This window comes from Spodoptera frugiperda, chromosome 1 (genome assembly GCF_023101765.2).
Source record: "Spodoptera frugiperda isolate SF20-4 chromosome 1, AGI-APGP_CSIRO_Sfru_2.0, whole genome shotgun sequence".
Lineage (NCBI taxonomy): Eukaryota > Metazoa > Arthropoda > Insecta > Lepidoptera > Noctuidae > Spodoptera > Spodoptera frugiperda.
In genome coordinates, this window is record NC_064212.1 from 7634743 (window position 1) to 7652490 (window position 17748).

General features: G+C 34.9%; 1 protein-coding gene and 1 long non-coding RNA gene across 2 annotated transcripts in view; one reads left to right on the top strand and one right to left on the bottom strand.

Moving 5' to 3' along the window:
- LOC126910817 (uncharacterized) overlaps positions 1-17748 on the bottom strand; it is a 289873-nt gene that overhangs the window by 153956 nt on the left and 118169 nt on the right. The gene's annotated exons all lie outside the window — the stretch shown is intronic.
- LOC118273675 (pyruvate kinase) lies at positions 440-2300 on the top strand. The gene has a single exon (XM_035590766.2). The coding sequence runs from the start codon at positions 548-550 to the stop codon at positions 2243-2245; it is 1698 nt and encodes a 565-aa protein (XP_035446659.1). The 5' UTR covers positions 440-547; the 3' UTR covers positions 2246-2300.

Sequence of the window (17748 nt, forward strand, 5' to 3'; positions counted from 1 at the left end):
CATACCTTCAACCAACGACTAACATAGCATAGCTGGTGAAAAGTGGGTGTTGGGTCTTTGCTTATCTCTTTGGAAAAAACTTTCAAGGTCGTTGAAAATTCGTTGGTCGGACAGTATCTTCAGAATCGCTGAAAGCAAGTGAATTAAGGATGCACAAGACGGACATTAAAATAAAAACTAGTTACCTATCCTATTGTTTCAAGTTGGAATTTATTAAAGTTAACATTAAACATTAAAAAGATGTGCATGAAAAGACTGATGGCTGTTCATGAAGTGAAAGAGATATATAAGAATCGTAGTAATTGGCGTTCCATAGTCTCTACCTACCCCCATGGGAAACAGGCGTAAGTTATGTATGTATTTAAAAAAGCGATCGTATCCATTTGAGAATAAATTTGTATTCAGCCAATCCGCCTTAAACTTCAAATCTATTATTGGACGTTTTTTTAAAAATAAATTACAGTACGTCAATCGTTTTAGGCACTTACATAATTTTATCGACAATTATATTCTTTTTTAACGATTTTAATTTATTTAGCAACAAATAATGGCATTACCTTGGCATATTCCTTTGGAATCAGCTATAAGTCATAAAATTAAAAAAACTGCAGCACCACAGCCATCTTTGTTTAAACATTATTGCAATATAAACATTCATCAACCACCATGTGAAGAATTGCAAATGGGCCTTATGTGCGATATTGGTTACACTAATCGAGAACCCGCTACTATACAAAGATTAATAGCTGCAGGTATGACAGTGGCTCGGCTTAATATACGAAATATGGAACCCGACGCTTGTGCACAACTGATTCAAAGCATAAGGCAAGCTGTTTATAATTATAGCGCTGAATTAGAGTACGTTTATCCTTTAGCACTGATAGTAGACGTAAAGGGACCAGACATAGTAACAGGAGATTTAAAAGGTGGCCCTAAGTCAACTGTGGATCTCATTCAATCTAATTCAATTCGTTTAACAACAGATACTAGTTGGCGTGAAAGTGGGTCTCCTGATTGCTTGTATATTGGATATGACCATTTAACTGATCTACAACCCAATGATTTAATATATATAGATAGTCTCACCCCGGGAATGATAAAACTTGTTGTAACTGAAGTTGGGGATGATTCAGTAGACTGCACAATAGCTTTTGGTGGAACCATTGGTCCCAAAATGACGGTCCGAGTAACTCAGGTACCCCGGGAAATTGAACCCGTAGCAAAAGAAGGAAGTTCTGATTCATTAAATTGTAATGAAAAGATTCAAGAGCCATTCGAAGATATGCAAGAACAAGTAAATTGGGCTATTGGGTCTGACATAGATGCTGTACTTGTTCCAGCCGCAGAGACCGTTAAAGACATTGGTGTAGTGAAAGAGCTGTTATTAGAAAAAGGGAAACATATTTTAGTGATTGCTTGTATTGAAACTGTCTTAGGATATGATAATTTAGATGAAATTTTAGCTGAAGCAGATGGTCTTTATATAGATCGGTGTGTATTAGGCACTGATTTGCCTTTGGAGAAAATATTTATTGCTCAGAAAACTATTACAGCAAAGTGCAATGAAGCCGGAAAACCGTGTATTTTTAAAGCAGTAATTAATGAGCAGCTCCCCACCCTTTGCGTTACAGATATTGCAAATTTAGTACTTGATGGTGTGGACGTAATAGCTTTAGAATTACACTATGCTTCACCTTCTTCCAAATCTCCGCGTTCCCATGACTCTGTGAGGATGGCAGAACATTGTTTGAGTGCTGCATCGCTTATTTGTAGGCAAGCTGAGCGGATAATTTGGCAACCTTACGTTTATGGAAATACTGAACTAATGCAAAGTACATTTGATGAACCCACTAAAGCCATCAGTATAAACGCAGTTGAACTTGCTATGAGGGCTCGCGCTAATGTTATTATATGCTTAACTAATTCGGGTCGAACAGCCAAACTAATTGCTCACGCAAGACCTCATTGTCCCATAATAGCGGTAACTAGAGCATGCCATACTGCACGTCAGTTACGCTTTTGGCGAGGAGTTCGATCTGTGCATTATTTTGAGGTTGCAAAATCGAATTGGACGGCAGAAGTAGAAGCCCGCGTATCCGCTGCCCTTGATTATTGTAAAGCAAAACGTCTTCTACGCGCCGGTGATGCTTACGTGTTAGTAACAGGATCACGACGAGGTGTGGGTTATTGCGATAGTGTTAGACTATTATATGCGAGTTCTCGTAATACTATTCTCGTTGAATAATTATTTATTTGGTTTTAATTTCATTGGAGATAAAATAAAACTGAATAAAATACAAGTCTCTAATTGCTCTCATTATCTTCGTATCTCACCCATAGGGTGCAGTTCCGCTGAAGCGGAGCGGAGAAGAGCTGTGCTACCAATCACATGGCTTGAAATCCACATACCCTCTGCACTCTGCTTCAAAGGAAATAGCATTGGTGTAGAGATGCGAAATTGTTTAAAATGTCGAGGAGAACAGGCTTGATTAGACTAGGGCTAAGAGAGGAGCGACGTGGAGCGAATTCACGCATTGAGCTCCAGATCTAGGTGTAGTAGATGCCAACAGGCAATGCACATCCGCTTCAGTACAAACACACTCTTTTCATAGCTCGGCTCATCTTTTCATGAACGTACCAACAAAACTGTGAAATGTGAATTTATCTGAAATTACCGGTCAATACAAAAATGCTTTAGGTATTCATATGACTTGAACAAAAAAGGAAGATTGTGTATTCTTCAATTTATTTTTAATAATCATTGCCCCACACTAAGATCCTCCCCCTTCTCGTGTCTTGAGTGCGTTAATGAACATACAATTTCACATGCACGAGACATTGAGATTCGAAACTACAATTTGTGGATCACACAAAGAGTTGCTCCTTGCGGGAATCGAACCCGCTGTACGTTACACGGCAGCCAGTTGCCCAGCCACGGCGCCAACCGTGCTTTCAATATTTGCTAGGAAGTCAGTAAAGTTTGTAAGTTAATAAAAAGCTGTTATTTAAAGTTAAAGTTTACAAATGATAGAATAGTCGTTCAATATGCTTTTTTTATTTAATTAAGTACAAAGTTACCGAGAGCACAAACATTTGGCAGTATGTTATGTGGAAAAATTAATTATATTTAAAAAGAAAAAAGGTGCCATGTATACTACATAAAATAAATAAAATATTTCCCAATACATACGTTTGTCCAACATACAAATAACAGTAGGTACCTATTTTTTAAACTTTGCCTCCGCAACGTTAAAAAAAGATTATCCGAAAATTTATTGTCTAGGCATAGACAATTGTACTATAAAAAAACGAATCTGGTGTCTATTAATACCTACCCAGCAAACAAAATAATATTGCTGATGGATGTTTACTATTACTATTATTTTATATTGATCATCTCATGTCGCTTCTGCAACCCCCAAAAAGTTTAGAAAGATGCACATAATTTGATTAATAAGTTTTTTATTAGTATAACTTAGATTTAATAAAAATGTCATTAGATTGTTTGATCTCAGTAGAAACTTGAAATTTATTACTGGGTATCACTGACATAAAAAATAAAGAGTTAACAGCGAGCTTGCTTGACTGCGTGTCACGTTTGTTCTTAGGCATAATAATCTATCGCGTTTGATTTTTATTTTCCAAACACACAGGAACTCTGCATTGGAATGAGTCGTTTGTAAATAGTGACTTTTATAGAAACAGTGTTTTAAGAACTTTGCTAAATAATAATGTTTAGAATAACAATATCTTTTACTACCATTTATACCTACTGTGCGACCGTGAAGGTTGAGAATGTTACGTCATTTTGCTTTTAGTGGTGATATAAACTTACTTATTTTGGTTCTGTCTTGAGACGTGTTTTTAACTTAAAAAGTGCTTGATGCTGTGAGTAATATTACCAAGTGTAATACGTCTGAAATGAGTGTAAACGTACATACACCGGCTGCGATGAGATGCCGCCATGTTATTTAGGATTCGCAGTTTCGCTGTCAACTATGAATCGCTGTTAGCCCTGATACATTTGGAGGATTAATTTTATTCTTGGAGATCTGTAAGTAAACATAAACAATATCACGCTTTTATTAGGGTTGACTGTGTTCCTATTGGGATAATTACGATAGTGTAAGTTTATATTGTTTACTGTGGTGTATTGACTGTCAATGCAATGACGTCATTATGTGTAAGTAGTTACTGATTGTTTAATTGCAAAAAGTGCGCCTTTTAGGAACATTTATAACAATTTATGATACAACGGCATAATAAAATTATTACCGTTTCATCTACGTAGCTCTAGCAAGGTCCCTACAGCCTTGGTCACAGTATTTTGCTAGGTTATTTTTTGTTCCCATAACAATCACCAGATTTATTCAATGACAGAAGCAACATTTTGTGTATTGGGCACTGGTAAAGAATGCAAATAGGTATTAATATATTAAAATTAATAGAGAAACAATAAAGGGTTCATTTTTTAGAATATGATATTGGTAATTTTTAATGTTTACAAACAATGGTTGACCTATTTTTGTATTTTTTTTTTGTATTCTTATCTTTTTTGGTAGTTTAATCAGCACCTCTTGTTGCAAAGTCTGAATAAATAGTAAATAATTGTTACTAGTTAATGTAAACAAACAAAGACTGGTACATGTATTAATAATTGTGAAGGTTAATACATAAGATTTCATGTTTTTCTCAATATCTGCTCATGAAAATAATTATGTTCTAAATCTTATTGGTCTTTAGAATAATATTATATTGGATTGTACAATTTATTATACAAGAACACATCTTGTTATACTGTTTTCATACTTATAAGACTCTTAATTGAATTCAGTATTACAATATAAACTTACACTAACCATATTATTACTATCTAATAACTAACAATATAAATATATGATAGGTATTTTAGGACTAACAACTGCTTTTTATCCTAGAAGGCAAATCTTTCAATGATGTAAGGCAACATTGACTGCATTGGGACGAAATGTGAACAGTGCATGATTGTATATCAAAATCTCCAGAATAATATCCATTTTCGACAGAAAATCCATCCAATGAATGTCAAAAATTTATTATTAATTAAAGTTTTGATCACTGTAACAAAACTGTTGAAGGGAAATCCTCCACTAAGCATCTGTCACCAGTGACCGACATGACAGTTAACATGTTATTGGATTTTTGATGGAATTTGGTTATAGATTTCAAAACAAATTTTTAAGTTTAAAATAATGCTTAAAATGTTCTGTACCCCATCAATAACTTTTGCTACTAACGGATTCCTTTATAATGTGACAAAACAATAGTTTAAATGTTGTCTATTAGCCCATGATTTGATGGAAATCATATCTCATGTGTCAATAGTTATTATATTTACAGAAAATATTAAAAATACTATTTAATTAGGTACTTTTATTATAATTATAAAGTAACTAGCTACTTCCATGCGGTTTCACCTGCTCTGCTTGGATCCTATTGGTCATAGCGTGATGTTTTTTAGCCTATAGCCTTCCTCAATAAATTGACTATCCAACAGAAAAATAATTATTCAAATCGGACCAGTAGATCTGGAGATTAGCGCGTTCAAACAAACTCTTCAGCTTTATAATATTATAGTATAGATGTTATAATTAAAAATGGTTCTTTTACTCCTAAACAAATATTTGAAATGCAAATTGCTTGTCTTTGTTTACTACATTTCCACCCATAGACAAATGAACTAAACCGTGCATGGGATCGGAGGTTGCTGAATACTTACAGGTTTCTATCCACAATTAATCTTATTAGAAACTCACTCTGTTTTTGAAATAAAAATTGTATAGAAAAGGGCATGCATAATACCTAGCTGTTGTTGACCTAATTCCTTTTATAGAATTAATATTAGAACCTCATCTGAAAGACACCAGTCCTAGACACAAACAACAAAAAGAAAGTTTATAAAGATCAGTGAATTATGATAATACCTACATATATACCTACAAAATTGGTGACAAAAATAATTACTGATTTCTTTAAAGAGTAAATTGGTAGAAAACCTTAATAATGAATCTAATTATTCTGTAGGAATTTTACGAATGTTGCTTTTGTTGTCTAAAATCAATCTTGTTTAAATTTTAATATAGCTACTTGTAAAGAAATATTGATTATCAACTGTAATGCAAGGCTATTTACATCTTGTTGTCTGTTGACCATTGTAGTGTGAAGTTACATACTATTGTGCCACTTACAAAATAAAATCATTTTAAACTTGAGTAATAAGTAGGATTCAATTCTGCTTGTTCTGTCTTAAAATTACAGAAGTTAATGTCAAACATAAAAATAATAATACAATCAGGACCTTAATGAATAAAACTCCTTCACTATTTCTTGTATCCTCTTCCACTTCTTCATGTTTTACTGTCTTATCCTCAAATTACCTGGTTATCTTTTTTACTAATATTATAAAGCTGAAGGGTTTGTTTGTTTGTTTGAAAGCGCTAATTTCAGGAACTACTGGTCCGATTTGAATAATTCTTTTTGTGTTGGATAGCGCATTTATCGAGGAAGGTTATAGGCTATAAATCATCACGCCACGATCAATAGGAACTGAGCAGAAGTAGCTAGTTATTATATATTTCCAAAATGATTGATCGAACAATAATGGAAAAATCCTTGCATTGTTTTGTCAAGTACTTTCCAAGAATCCTCAAATTCCTAATTCTCCAAAATGTTGGCAATGCATTTGTAATGCTTCTGGTGTTTTGGTGCCATGGGAGGCACCAATTGTTTACCATCAGGTGATCCATCTCATTGTTCCATGCTTGTTTACCCGTATCCTATGAAAAGAAGCTATAAAATAAATAATTATGTCACTTTTACATACATTATTAGAATTAATTTTGGAATTAAATTTTATGAAGGCATTTTTAGTGGTATAAGCTTACTGTAAAAGCCGCTACTTGGTTACTCTCACATAAAGTGGTCTTTTAATATAATATGTACCTGTAATTATGTATATTTAATATAATATATACAATTAGGGATTGCAATCCGGTCCGGCGGATCCGGTAATCCGGCGGATCCGGCGTGTTTTTGGACCTACCGGATCCGGTGAGTCGGCGCCGGATCCGGTGGCGGATCCGGTAAAGCAAAAAACAGTTACTTGATGGCGATTAGGCCAACTAGTGTTGAGGCAGAGAGGCTATATTTGTAGTGCCATCAGAAGCAGACTAGGAGACAGTACAATAAACACTATTTGTTTTCTTAGATCGTTTTTTCAGGAACAGAAATAATTTTCATTTGAATTTTGCATTGCAAAAAATAAATGCTTTTAATGTTTCTTAGGATTATGAACTGAAGTTGTTGATTTTATAAGTACAAATTTAAAAGATTGTTTTGTTATATAACTGTGTAGATTATTAATAAGAGTTTAATAGTATTATTATTACTTAAGTACTTTCTGATACTTACATAAATAGGTACAGCAAAGTGACAGTCAGACTGATTAGTTTATTATTAAAAATAGTTTCATAATTTTCACCAAATAGTACCAATTTAGTACAAATAGTACCAAAAATTACAATTAATACCAAAAAATATAATTAAAAGTGATTTTATTTTCCATAAATACGTATTTTATTTTCTTTTTATACATTACTAGCGGACCCGACAGACGTTGTCCTGTCTACACGTCTTTAATTTGAAAATTTTAAACTTTTTTTAATAAGGTCAAACATTCTGGACCTTTTTGATGAAAATTGTTATTCAAACAATATCTAACGTCATTAATATTTGACACTGCGATGGTAGCGCCGTCTGTCGAATCCAATGTAAAACATTCCAAAATCAACAACTACTAATAAATTAAAAATTAATTAAAAAAACATTGTCCAGCGGACAAAATTGTGAATCTAAACCATTCTCAGATCCCCTTGAACACACACAAAAATTTTCATCAAATTCGGTCCAGTCGTTTAAGAGAAGTTCAGTGACATACACACGTACAGAAGAATTATATATATAAAGATTATCAAAACTAAAACCCACTAAATACTAGGCCCTAAGTAACTTTAAAATCCGGCCGGATCCGGACGGATCCGGCCGGATTAGCATCAATCCGGTGAAATCCGGCCGGATTGAAAATGATACCGGATTGCAATCCCTATATACAATATACTTAATTTAAAATCTCTGGATCAATCTCAGTTTTTGATAGAAACTCCATACATTTCTCATATATATTTTGGCTTGACGTAAGAAACCCCTTTTTCATTCGAGAGACCTATAGTCTAGCAGTGCGCAGTGGACTGTCCCCGCCTGTTGATGTAAAATGCAAGAAGACTTTTATTGTGTCACTAGTGTATTCTATTAAGATAAAATATTTTTGGGCATTGAAATTTATAATATTAACCGTAGTGATCTCACAGTTAATTTGAAGCATTTATTGTAGATTTCTAAGGGAAACATGTTCCACTTTTCTGGATTCATTTTCTTATATCTAAGAGCCATTCATTGGTTATATTCAAGTTACTTATAAATAATCAATATTGTTTGCAATGCAATTACATGTTATCAATGTTTATATTTAATTATTTATCCTATACTATCTTCTTACCTAGGTCTTCCTGTGATTTTTTAATATTATATATGTTTCAGTCCTTTGTGGCATGATAATAAGTAGACATATAAAACATTCTTCAAGATTTTTATTTATAATACAATGTAATTTTATTATTTATAGATAATTTTAAGTTAAACTCAGAGATGCGAGTGTTTCCTAAAACTGCAATACCATGGACATTGGTAGCATTCTCAAACTTAATGACCTTTGTGCGATCCCTAATTTGCGTTGAATGTGTCTAAGGAATAGTCCGAGGGAATAAAGAAGCCCATTACTTTTTCTAGATAACCAACGGCTAGATAATCATCAAGTCGGTAACTGTCAGGTATCAAATTATATTAACTATAAACAATTTCACAGGTCCTTTTCAATTATTGATTCACTTGGACTGTGTGGCAGAGGATTTAAAATTTATCAGTATATTATCTTTGGCTATCTAATCGACATAAGATATAAGTGTATTTCAGTACCCAGATATTGGTTAGGATTAAGAATAACATGTATATTATAAAGTCTTGACTAAAGTTTTAAGAAAGAAAAATTGAAAAGATGATACAGTGGGCTAAAACCACAAAAATATTTTTTTTATGAATCTGTAGGTAAGCAACATTTGTAATAGTTGTCTGTACTTAGTTAGAACAATTTCTTCTTACTCATAATATACTTTATTTACTAAAGAAGTCCATGAAAATATTGAGAAATCCAGACCGGCTCAACCTTCCAATTGGAATATAAATTAATAAAATCAATTTTGTTTATTGTTAATAAACTTCACATAAAATTTTTATATGGTCCTGAAGCCCACACTAGGCTGGCCCAGCCTCTTTTAGTCAATAAAACATAACAATGAAAAAAACAATATGAAAGAAAAGGATAATTAAACAGATTTGCTGTGATGTATTGCAGTGTGATAGAAAATCAATAACTTTAGAATTGAATCAAATCCTTTAAGATTAGAAGCTCTCATAATCGTCTCTAAGAAGCACTGTCTCTGGATATTTATGGTCCGGGTTGACTTGGATTGAATGCACTTTTATCATCATCATTTCCGGAGCTGCGGACTACCTAGCGGGTTACCGGAGCTCCGGTTCGAAAAGCAGGAGTAGGAATGGGGTGGTTTTTAGTCAGTAGGATACTGACACTCCCTCTCGCCTTGTCCAAGGCGAGAGAAATATTGGATGATTTCCCCACCTCAAAAAAAATAATGAATGTATTCTTATTTACTGTTTTTACACAGTTATCTGATTATACTACTTCAAGAAGATTATTACTATTTTCACACCTTTGTTGGATCCATACAAATAAAATTACCTTCTGTCTCATAGTAGTAAAGAAAACCATGTAATGTGCGTGCATTATTAAACTCTCTCCGGGCCGTCGATTCGCTAGTGGAATTCACGTTTTACACACTACACAAATGTTTTTTTTTATAGGTAATTATAGTTAAAGTGCAATCTGTCTAGACTATAATCAAATTTTTGGTAGTAACTATTTAGAATTTTTTGTGATTAACACTACGCGAATACCGGAAAAATATTGCTACGCGCTACGAACTTCACCCTATGCGCGGTCGCGGTCCGGGCTACGCGTTACGAACTACGAGCTACGAATTTGCTCTTCGAACTACGCACTACGAATTTCTCGCTACGATCTACGACCTACGCGCTACGACATACGTGCTCCGAACTACGCCCTACGAACTACGTGCTACGAAGTTCGCGCTACAGACAGTCTGCTACGAACTATGAGCTACGAGTTATACGATACGAACTACGCGTTACGAGCTACTGTTCTAGTAGTCGTTGTTCCGTTTCCGTTAGGCCGCGTTTCCACTGCCGCGGAGTGGGATGGAGAGGAGCTTAGCGGTGCACGAATTGATAAATCACTATCCTCGAGACCTCCGCTACGCTTCGATGGAAAAGATAAACGCATTTTCGGTCTTCATCAATTAACGCTCGTCACGCAGAACCCTAATGCATCATTAGTCCTATGAGAGGCTAACCTCTCATAACGCCTAAGCGTTAAGCAGCTAGTGATGACTCTCAACCCATTTTGCGGTAGGTGTGAAACGTCCCTATGGGCCTGGGTAATATCACCCTAGTTAGTTAACAAAGTAAACTTTTTGGTATTCTTATTCTTGAGGAGATTTGGGATTTTTGAGTTGATTCGACTCTAAGTCTGTTCTTCACCATGGAATTTAATTCACCCAATTGTCTCAAGGCGACTTTTTACAAAGGTGGCTAAATGATGTATTTGCGGCCTATGCCGCGACGCGCTTTCTCGCGTCACTCGTTGAGGGTCACAGGGCCAACCTAACCTAACCAAACCAATCGTATCGGGGTACCCTAAACTACGACTCTGGAGGTAACTAAAACAGATACCATTGCGTGGAGTTAGATTTATAGGGAGTCTTCAATTGAGACTTTTTACACCATATGGTTTTATTCACATTCATATTTACGTGTTTTAGGAATATGGAAATTTTAACTTATTATAAGGGGTGAATTAAGGGTTGATAACTTGTTGTATAATACTTCCACGTCAGTAAAGCTACGGGAAACAGTGTAATATAAATATTATCTAATAGATAATTTTAATATATCCCCATATTCCTGATCGAATCGACATATTCTACAGAACTTGTTCACTTGCTTTAGCCTATTGTTAAATGGGTTAGGGTCGGCACTCAGTCCAACCAGATGAATATTATGTGTTTTACATACAGCGACTACCATCTGACCTCCACACTCGAATTATTGGGCAACACCGACACTCTAAGGTTGTCAGGAATTCGAGTACGGACTGGCCATAAATGTTTATATACTATGCTGTTTATACGCCACGTGCTTCTTATCCGAGTAAGCCCTCATTGAACAAATAAAGCTTTAGACTTAAACTAGAATTAGATTTTCTGTTATTAATCAACCAAAATGTCTTGTTACAGATAATTATTTTTCTTGAGCAACCTTCTACGACTTAACACCGCCACGGAGCATCCGAACTCAGCGCTGAACAGCGCCAAACACTTCAATGAACCATATATGCCAGTACTGGCTATTGAAGATGCAAGGTAATTATATGATTTAAGTACTAAGACGATTTAAAATTTCTGAATATGACCCATTCAGTGCGTTTCCTCTCGTTTCTAAAGGATTTAAATAATGCATGCTGTTTTTTTTTCTGTCTCACGGTCACTCTCCAGTATCATTATCAAATAGTTATTCACTCGAGAAGCTCACATCACATCACAAGCTTAAGATGTTATCGAGCGTGCACACTACGTTGCATAAATCTAGTTCCTCATTTCAAGGTGGGAAGCAAAACTCGTTTTCAAATGGAATATGGTACTTGCATCTAATGGGCTGACCAGACATCAAATTAATTCTGTTTCTCATTAGATTCTCCAGTTTTCCTAAATAATATTTTAGCTGTTTCTGGCCATGCTATGGAATTGTCCATTTGTAGTTAAACACTTTTAACAAAAGAACCTGGTTAAATGTTATCAACTCGAATAACTATTTGCATGCGGAACTAGTTAAAGGTAGATTGATGTCTTAGGTATAAGTTGTTGCATTTATTATTCGTTAAGTTTTAAGGTTTTAAGTTCAACTTGAATCAATTAAGAAATTTCGTGATGTGGTCAACTCTTCTCACGCCTTCTTTAACCAATAAACTAACCTAAGAGTCATATTAGGCTCCGGCTAGAAAAGCAGGAGTAGGAACGGGGTGGTTTTTAAGCAGTCAGAGTCTGACACTCCCTCTGGCCCGTCCAAGACGGGAGAAATCATTAAGATGATTTTCCTCCTTAAAAAAGTGTCATATATGCTATTCTGTCCAAATATAACGTCATTTTCTTTAGCATCATGTTTATTACCGATTTTTGCTTGTCATTATATCATTAATCTACTGTAGTTATAGTACTTAGGACTAAATTAGGATAAATATTTGTGGTCTAAAAAGTGTTAACATAAATATATTAAAGTAGCGGTGTATATTGCAATTACGACTTATATTTTCGAACAGTGGTGGTTTGTGATAGAAATCAAACAGACTATTAAAGATTGGAATATTTATAAATTACATAGGTTATTAGTTAAATGTAGTAATTTACTACCTCAAATGTGCTCTTCATTTCCAAACTAAAGCTAGCGCTTCCCGGAGCTGCAGACTGCCTAGCGGGCTACCTGGGCTCCGGCTCGAAAAGCAGGAGTAGGAACGGAGTTGTTTTTAATCAATAACAGTCAGAAGTCATTGGATGATTTCCCCCTCTTTAAGCGCTTTTTTCCATTAATTGGCTCATTAAAGTTTGGTATAATTTAGGCGTTATGAAAGACGTATAGCGTTGCAGCACCTCTGACAAAGACATTGTCATCAGTACATATTTTCGTAAACCGAAGGAAATAAGGAAAATTAATTTATTAGTCATTTGTGTCATCAAGAGACGACTGCTGGCTGTGGAGTTTCCTAGAACCGACACGACATCCGGTCCTGCTTGCATTTAACACTATATTTTCTAGTCCTATCATTTCGAATTAATTTGACACGGTTTGGCTATATCCAAAATACATACCTGTTATTCGCTATTCGTTTACTTTAATATCAGTTTACAATTTCTGTGAAATAGCCAAATTTTTAACATGCTGAGCAGTTTTTTCCATAAATTAACAAAATTATGTAACTATCACGTTTTTTTGTGTAAACAAATACTCCACTTGTACAACATAATTTGCTGAATAATCATAATTTTTCATTATCAACGACTTTTTTGAATAATACATACTTAGCAATTAGGATAGGTATATAAACAACTAACTTGTTGATCGGTTATATGAAGTTCAGAAAAGGGGTTATGTTGCAATTGCAGTTAATAATTTGTTATATTATATGTGTTACAAATATCTATGTAACAAATACGTGGTTTACATTTCATGGATGTTGGTTTCAATCATGTCAATATAAACCGTACTAATTAACTAGTGGATGGTATTTATATAATATTTGATCAGATAGCTCAAGCTAAGCCCTATTTCGTCCAGACCCCGTGTAGCCCGGACGGCAGAGGCCCGGGTGTCTGGGATATTTTTGTTTGTTTAAAGGTAAATAGATAGGAGAAAGAAATCATTCGGTTTAATTGAAGCTTCGGTTTTATTGACTGAGCTATATTGTATTTGTTTATTAATCATGTGATTCAGTCATGGAAATAAGATTGAATTTTACAAATCTTTCGTTTTTTTTTTTCAATAAATCCGACCTGAAGATTATTTACAAGTAGTCCGAGGCAAAGCTAATTTTATTTGCGTGTTGAGAAATTTTGAGCTATTGAATCAGCACGGTTCTCATGGCGACGCTACGACGGCGATAGCGGCAGACGGTCTCCATGACGACACCAGAGACTTCACATGCGAAGTAGGTACGGGGACGATCAATCCCGGGCGAAGGAAGCCTGCGCCGACCCCGCCGCCACCGCCGACGTCGCCACTGCGCGTCGCCTCTTGCTGCGGTCAACGCGCACTTATGATCATTTTCCTTCCATACTTTCATAAAAAAATCAATTTAATTTTATAAATAACAAGAATAAAGATGCTAAATATATCTCGTAACTCCAGTTGCAAATTTTTAAGTCTTAGACATAAAATCTTAGTCAGGAAAATACTTTTAAACCTGTTCAAATAATTTACGTATCTCTCTAATTATTATTTTTTAACCTAGGTATTATTAAACTGGATATTAAGTTAAATATGCAACTATAAACTTGACTGGAATTAGAACGACTAGTTTAAGCAGTGGACATATAGAGATACAAATATTTTTTCGTCTCGATTCTAGAGCTCCACGATAACATCGCTTGTTCTTCGTAACTTGGCGACGTAACTTACACAATAAACGTAACGCAACATGTAGGTACTGGCAACGCTTCGCCGGTTTTTCCTGATCTTGGCATTGGTCCTGCTTTGTTCGTATCACGTTTAAAATACAAATTGAAGATTAGAAAACTTTCTATTTACGAAGGTACTTTAAATTACGTTGTTTTTAAAGTGGGTTTTGTATATGCTTTAGTTAAACTATTTTAATCATAGATTTAAGCTGTATTTTATCAGTTTTATAAAAACTGTACGTATGTATATTCTTATAATTCCATGTTAACCGATTAAAACTGGATTGATGTCATAATATACTATTAATATTTTATTGGAAGCTGTAGTTGTCGTTATTGGCGTAGTAAACAATATTTCTCCTGGTCTTTGTGATCACGTCTAGTACTCCCTATGCAACACCTGCGTGGTCATGTCACGAGATAACGCAATCATTGTGAATAGGTTGAAATAATCGCCAGGCATGACTATGCAGTTCTATCGGTCATGTAGAAACCACGTACGGAAAGGAAGCCTGTTCTAATCAGCAAGCGTGTAGATGATGCTATTTTTTGTCTTGATATAGGTATTTCTAATAATATAGAAATAAAGCATCGGCAAGAATGTGTTTTATCATCGTGATCCTCTCAAATATGGAATTGCATTGAATTCAAGTAATCACCAAGATTTCGTAAAGATTTTATTAGCTAGCACTAAACTTAAATACCAATTTCGACGTAGTTGATGAAGTAATGCTTCTCTCCGCAATATTTTTTTAATATTTCTATCTAGTTTGAGTACTATAAGTAATATTTCAGTGGTGAGGCGCGTGACCTTGACCCCAGAGCATAGGCCTAACCTGCCCCAAAAGCGTTCAGTTAAAAGTTGGCGGTCGATAAATGAGATGGGGTTCGCGCAAGCGCTAACATTCCCGCTCACCCAATCGATCTGCCCGCCCACGTGACGCAACGCATTTGCGGGGATTCTTTGCGGACACCTCAGTCTTTATACTACACAAGTTTACACATGAGCCTGATAGAGTCACAGGTAACGAGAGAACCAAGGAACAAATAGAGACTGGGTTCACATTTATACAAACGACCAATGGATGCTGACAAATATTTTTTTAAGGATCAATCAAATTCTCTGCCAATAAATAAATTTTATTTAGGGCTTTGAAAAGAGCAATCTATATCTAAAATCCATCAAACGACGTTTTCGCTTTATCTATAATTTTATCTATTTATTTCAATCTCGTTTTTATATTACTCATAGTCATAACGATTACGAAAGAAGTCGTTCGAAATCAAGGTAGCTAGCTGGCATGACGATATAAACGTCATTCGTCTTCACATATTTTTATCATTACACCACGTTATGAAAATCGGTTTAACAATTTGACTGAGGTAGAACAAAGGGTACGCTGATTTACATCGGTTAGAACTAAGTTTGGCATGTTATTTTCCTTGTAGATTATTTACTTACTAAACAGTTCTTCGGGTAAAAAGATAGTACCTGATTATTCTGATTTAAAATACAGATTAATGTAAAAATAATTATATATCGATGGTGGATGATTAATAAATAGCGAGACTTATGATTGACTATGCAACGGGGACGTCACGATAAGTCCACCCGGTCCCCAACCAATATAGAACGCCATTTATATTCTCATTAGTTGTTTCATTTGATGAGATTATCTACGCTCCCCTGAGGTTGAAGCTCATCATTTCTTGTAAACACGATATTGGCTGAGTTTCGTTTAAACTTAACAGACTGTAAAGATATCTGAGTCTGATGAGTAAAGTTCACTCACAAAATACACTCTATATCTTGAACGCTCATTGAGATACAGAAGTTATTTTTTAGGGGAGGGAGAAGGATAATGTATGATATAGGCTTAAATAGGAATAAAAATGGTGTTAAGTTTCGCTTGAGATGTAAACCAACTTTTTGACTGTTTTACTGTCTTATTATATTTGCGTATAAACTTAAAGGGAATACATTAAATTATTTTGCTTTTCGAGAATATAAATAGTTAGGTCTTTAAAATAATTGTATCTGGTCTCTGTTGTCTTGTCACCATTCGTCAACGTCTCTTGGAACAAGATTAGGTGCTGGGGCATGAGGAGATATTCAAATAATCTGACTTAGTTAATTACGCTCCTAAACCACCCATTACCTATTTTCGTACGTGGGAGATATTCTAGTATGAGACAAAAATTGCATTTATGATCTCACCAGCTACTAAGCAAAGCATCGTTTGGAGTAAGCCAAAATTATTGTGTTGTACATAATAGGACTATTATAACACTTTTATCACATGTCTAATTTTTTACTGATTGGGTAAGGTTTCTGATTGTTTGCATTATGCTAAATGTGAAAATTTAAGGCCTAAGTCAAAATAATTTAAATATGTCGATAGATTAAGAAATAAGTATATATTTATAAGTTTTTTCTGTCTTAGGTGATGCACGATGATCCCCATATTGTAGATTACATTTTTTTTTTTTGATTCTGATGATGTATAAAAGGATACATCAGTTTGCTACTGATCCAGTTTAAGTGGGAGTAATATGAGTTGTATGCAATAAACAACAGACCTGGGTGGAAACTAAATTATATGAGTTGACGATGCACTGTCGAGAAGTCTGATATCCCCAGGTATTTTATATTAATCGTAAGAGTCCGACCTATTACTGTAATAGTTATAAATATAATGACATGTTCGTTAACGTATTTTGTTGTTTTCATCATCATTAGTTCTCCTAATATCTGAAGGGCGCGATCCCATTACAGCAAATATACCTGGAAACGGGTCAATAGGAAAATACCACCTATAAACCGAATTGCGAATTAATCAACTTGTATTTCTCATTCTCACGTGAATCATTTCAGTCGGTCAATGTCAGCACAAAGTAGACCTCCTGGTATTTAGTACATCCATTTTTAATTGAACGTACTATATTCCACCAGGAGTATCTCAACAGCTAATCTGAAATACAATTGTTAAAATGATTTTACAGAATGCGTCAGATTAACGCAGTAACACATGAGTAAATAAATAAATAGCCCTCTAGTCAACACGAAGATACCGGTGAAGCGGAATTAGAATGAAGTGCGCGGCGCGAGTCGCGGCGGCCGTGTGCCACGTCATTGCCGTGACCCACTGACATAGATCTGCGGGGCCGCCTGCACCGATATCTGCACGCGCCGCGCTCTTCCTCTACTGCCCCTTTACTCTTTTACCTAGAATTTCGTGTTTCAATGAATTTAACTCCGTATAATTCATGATTA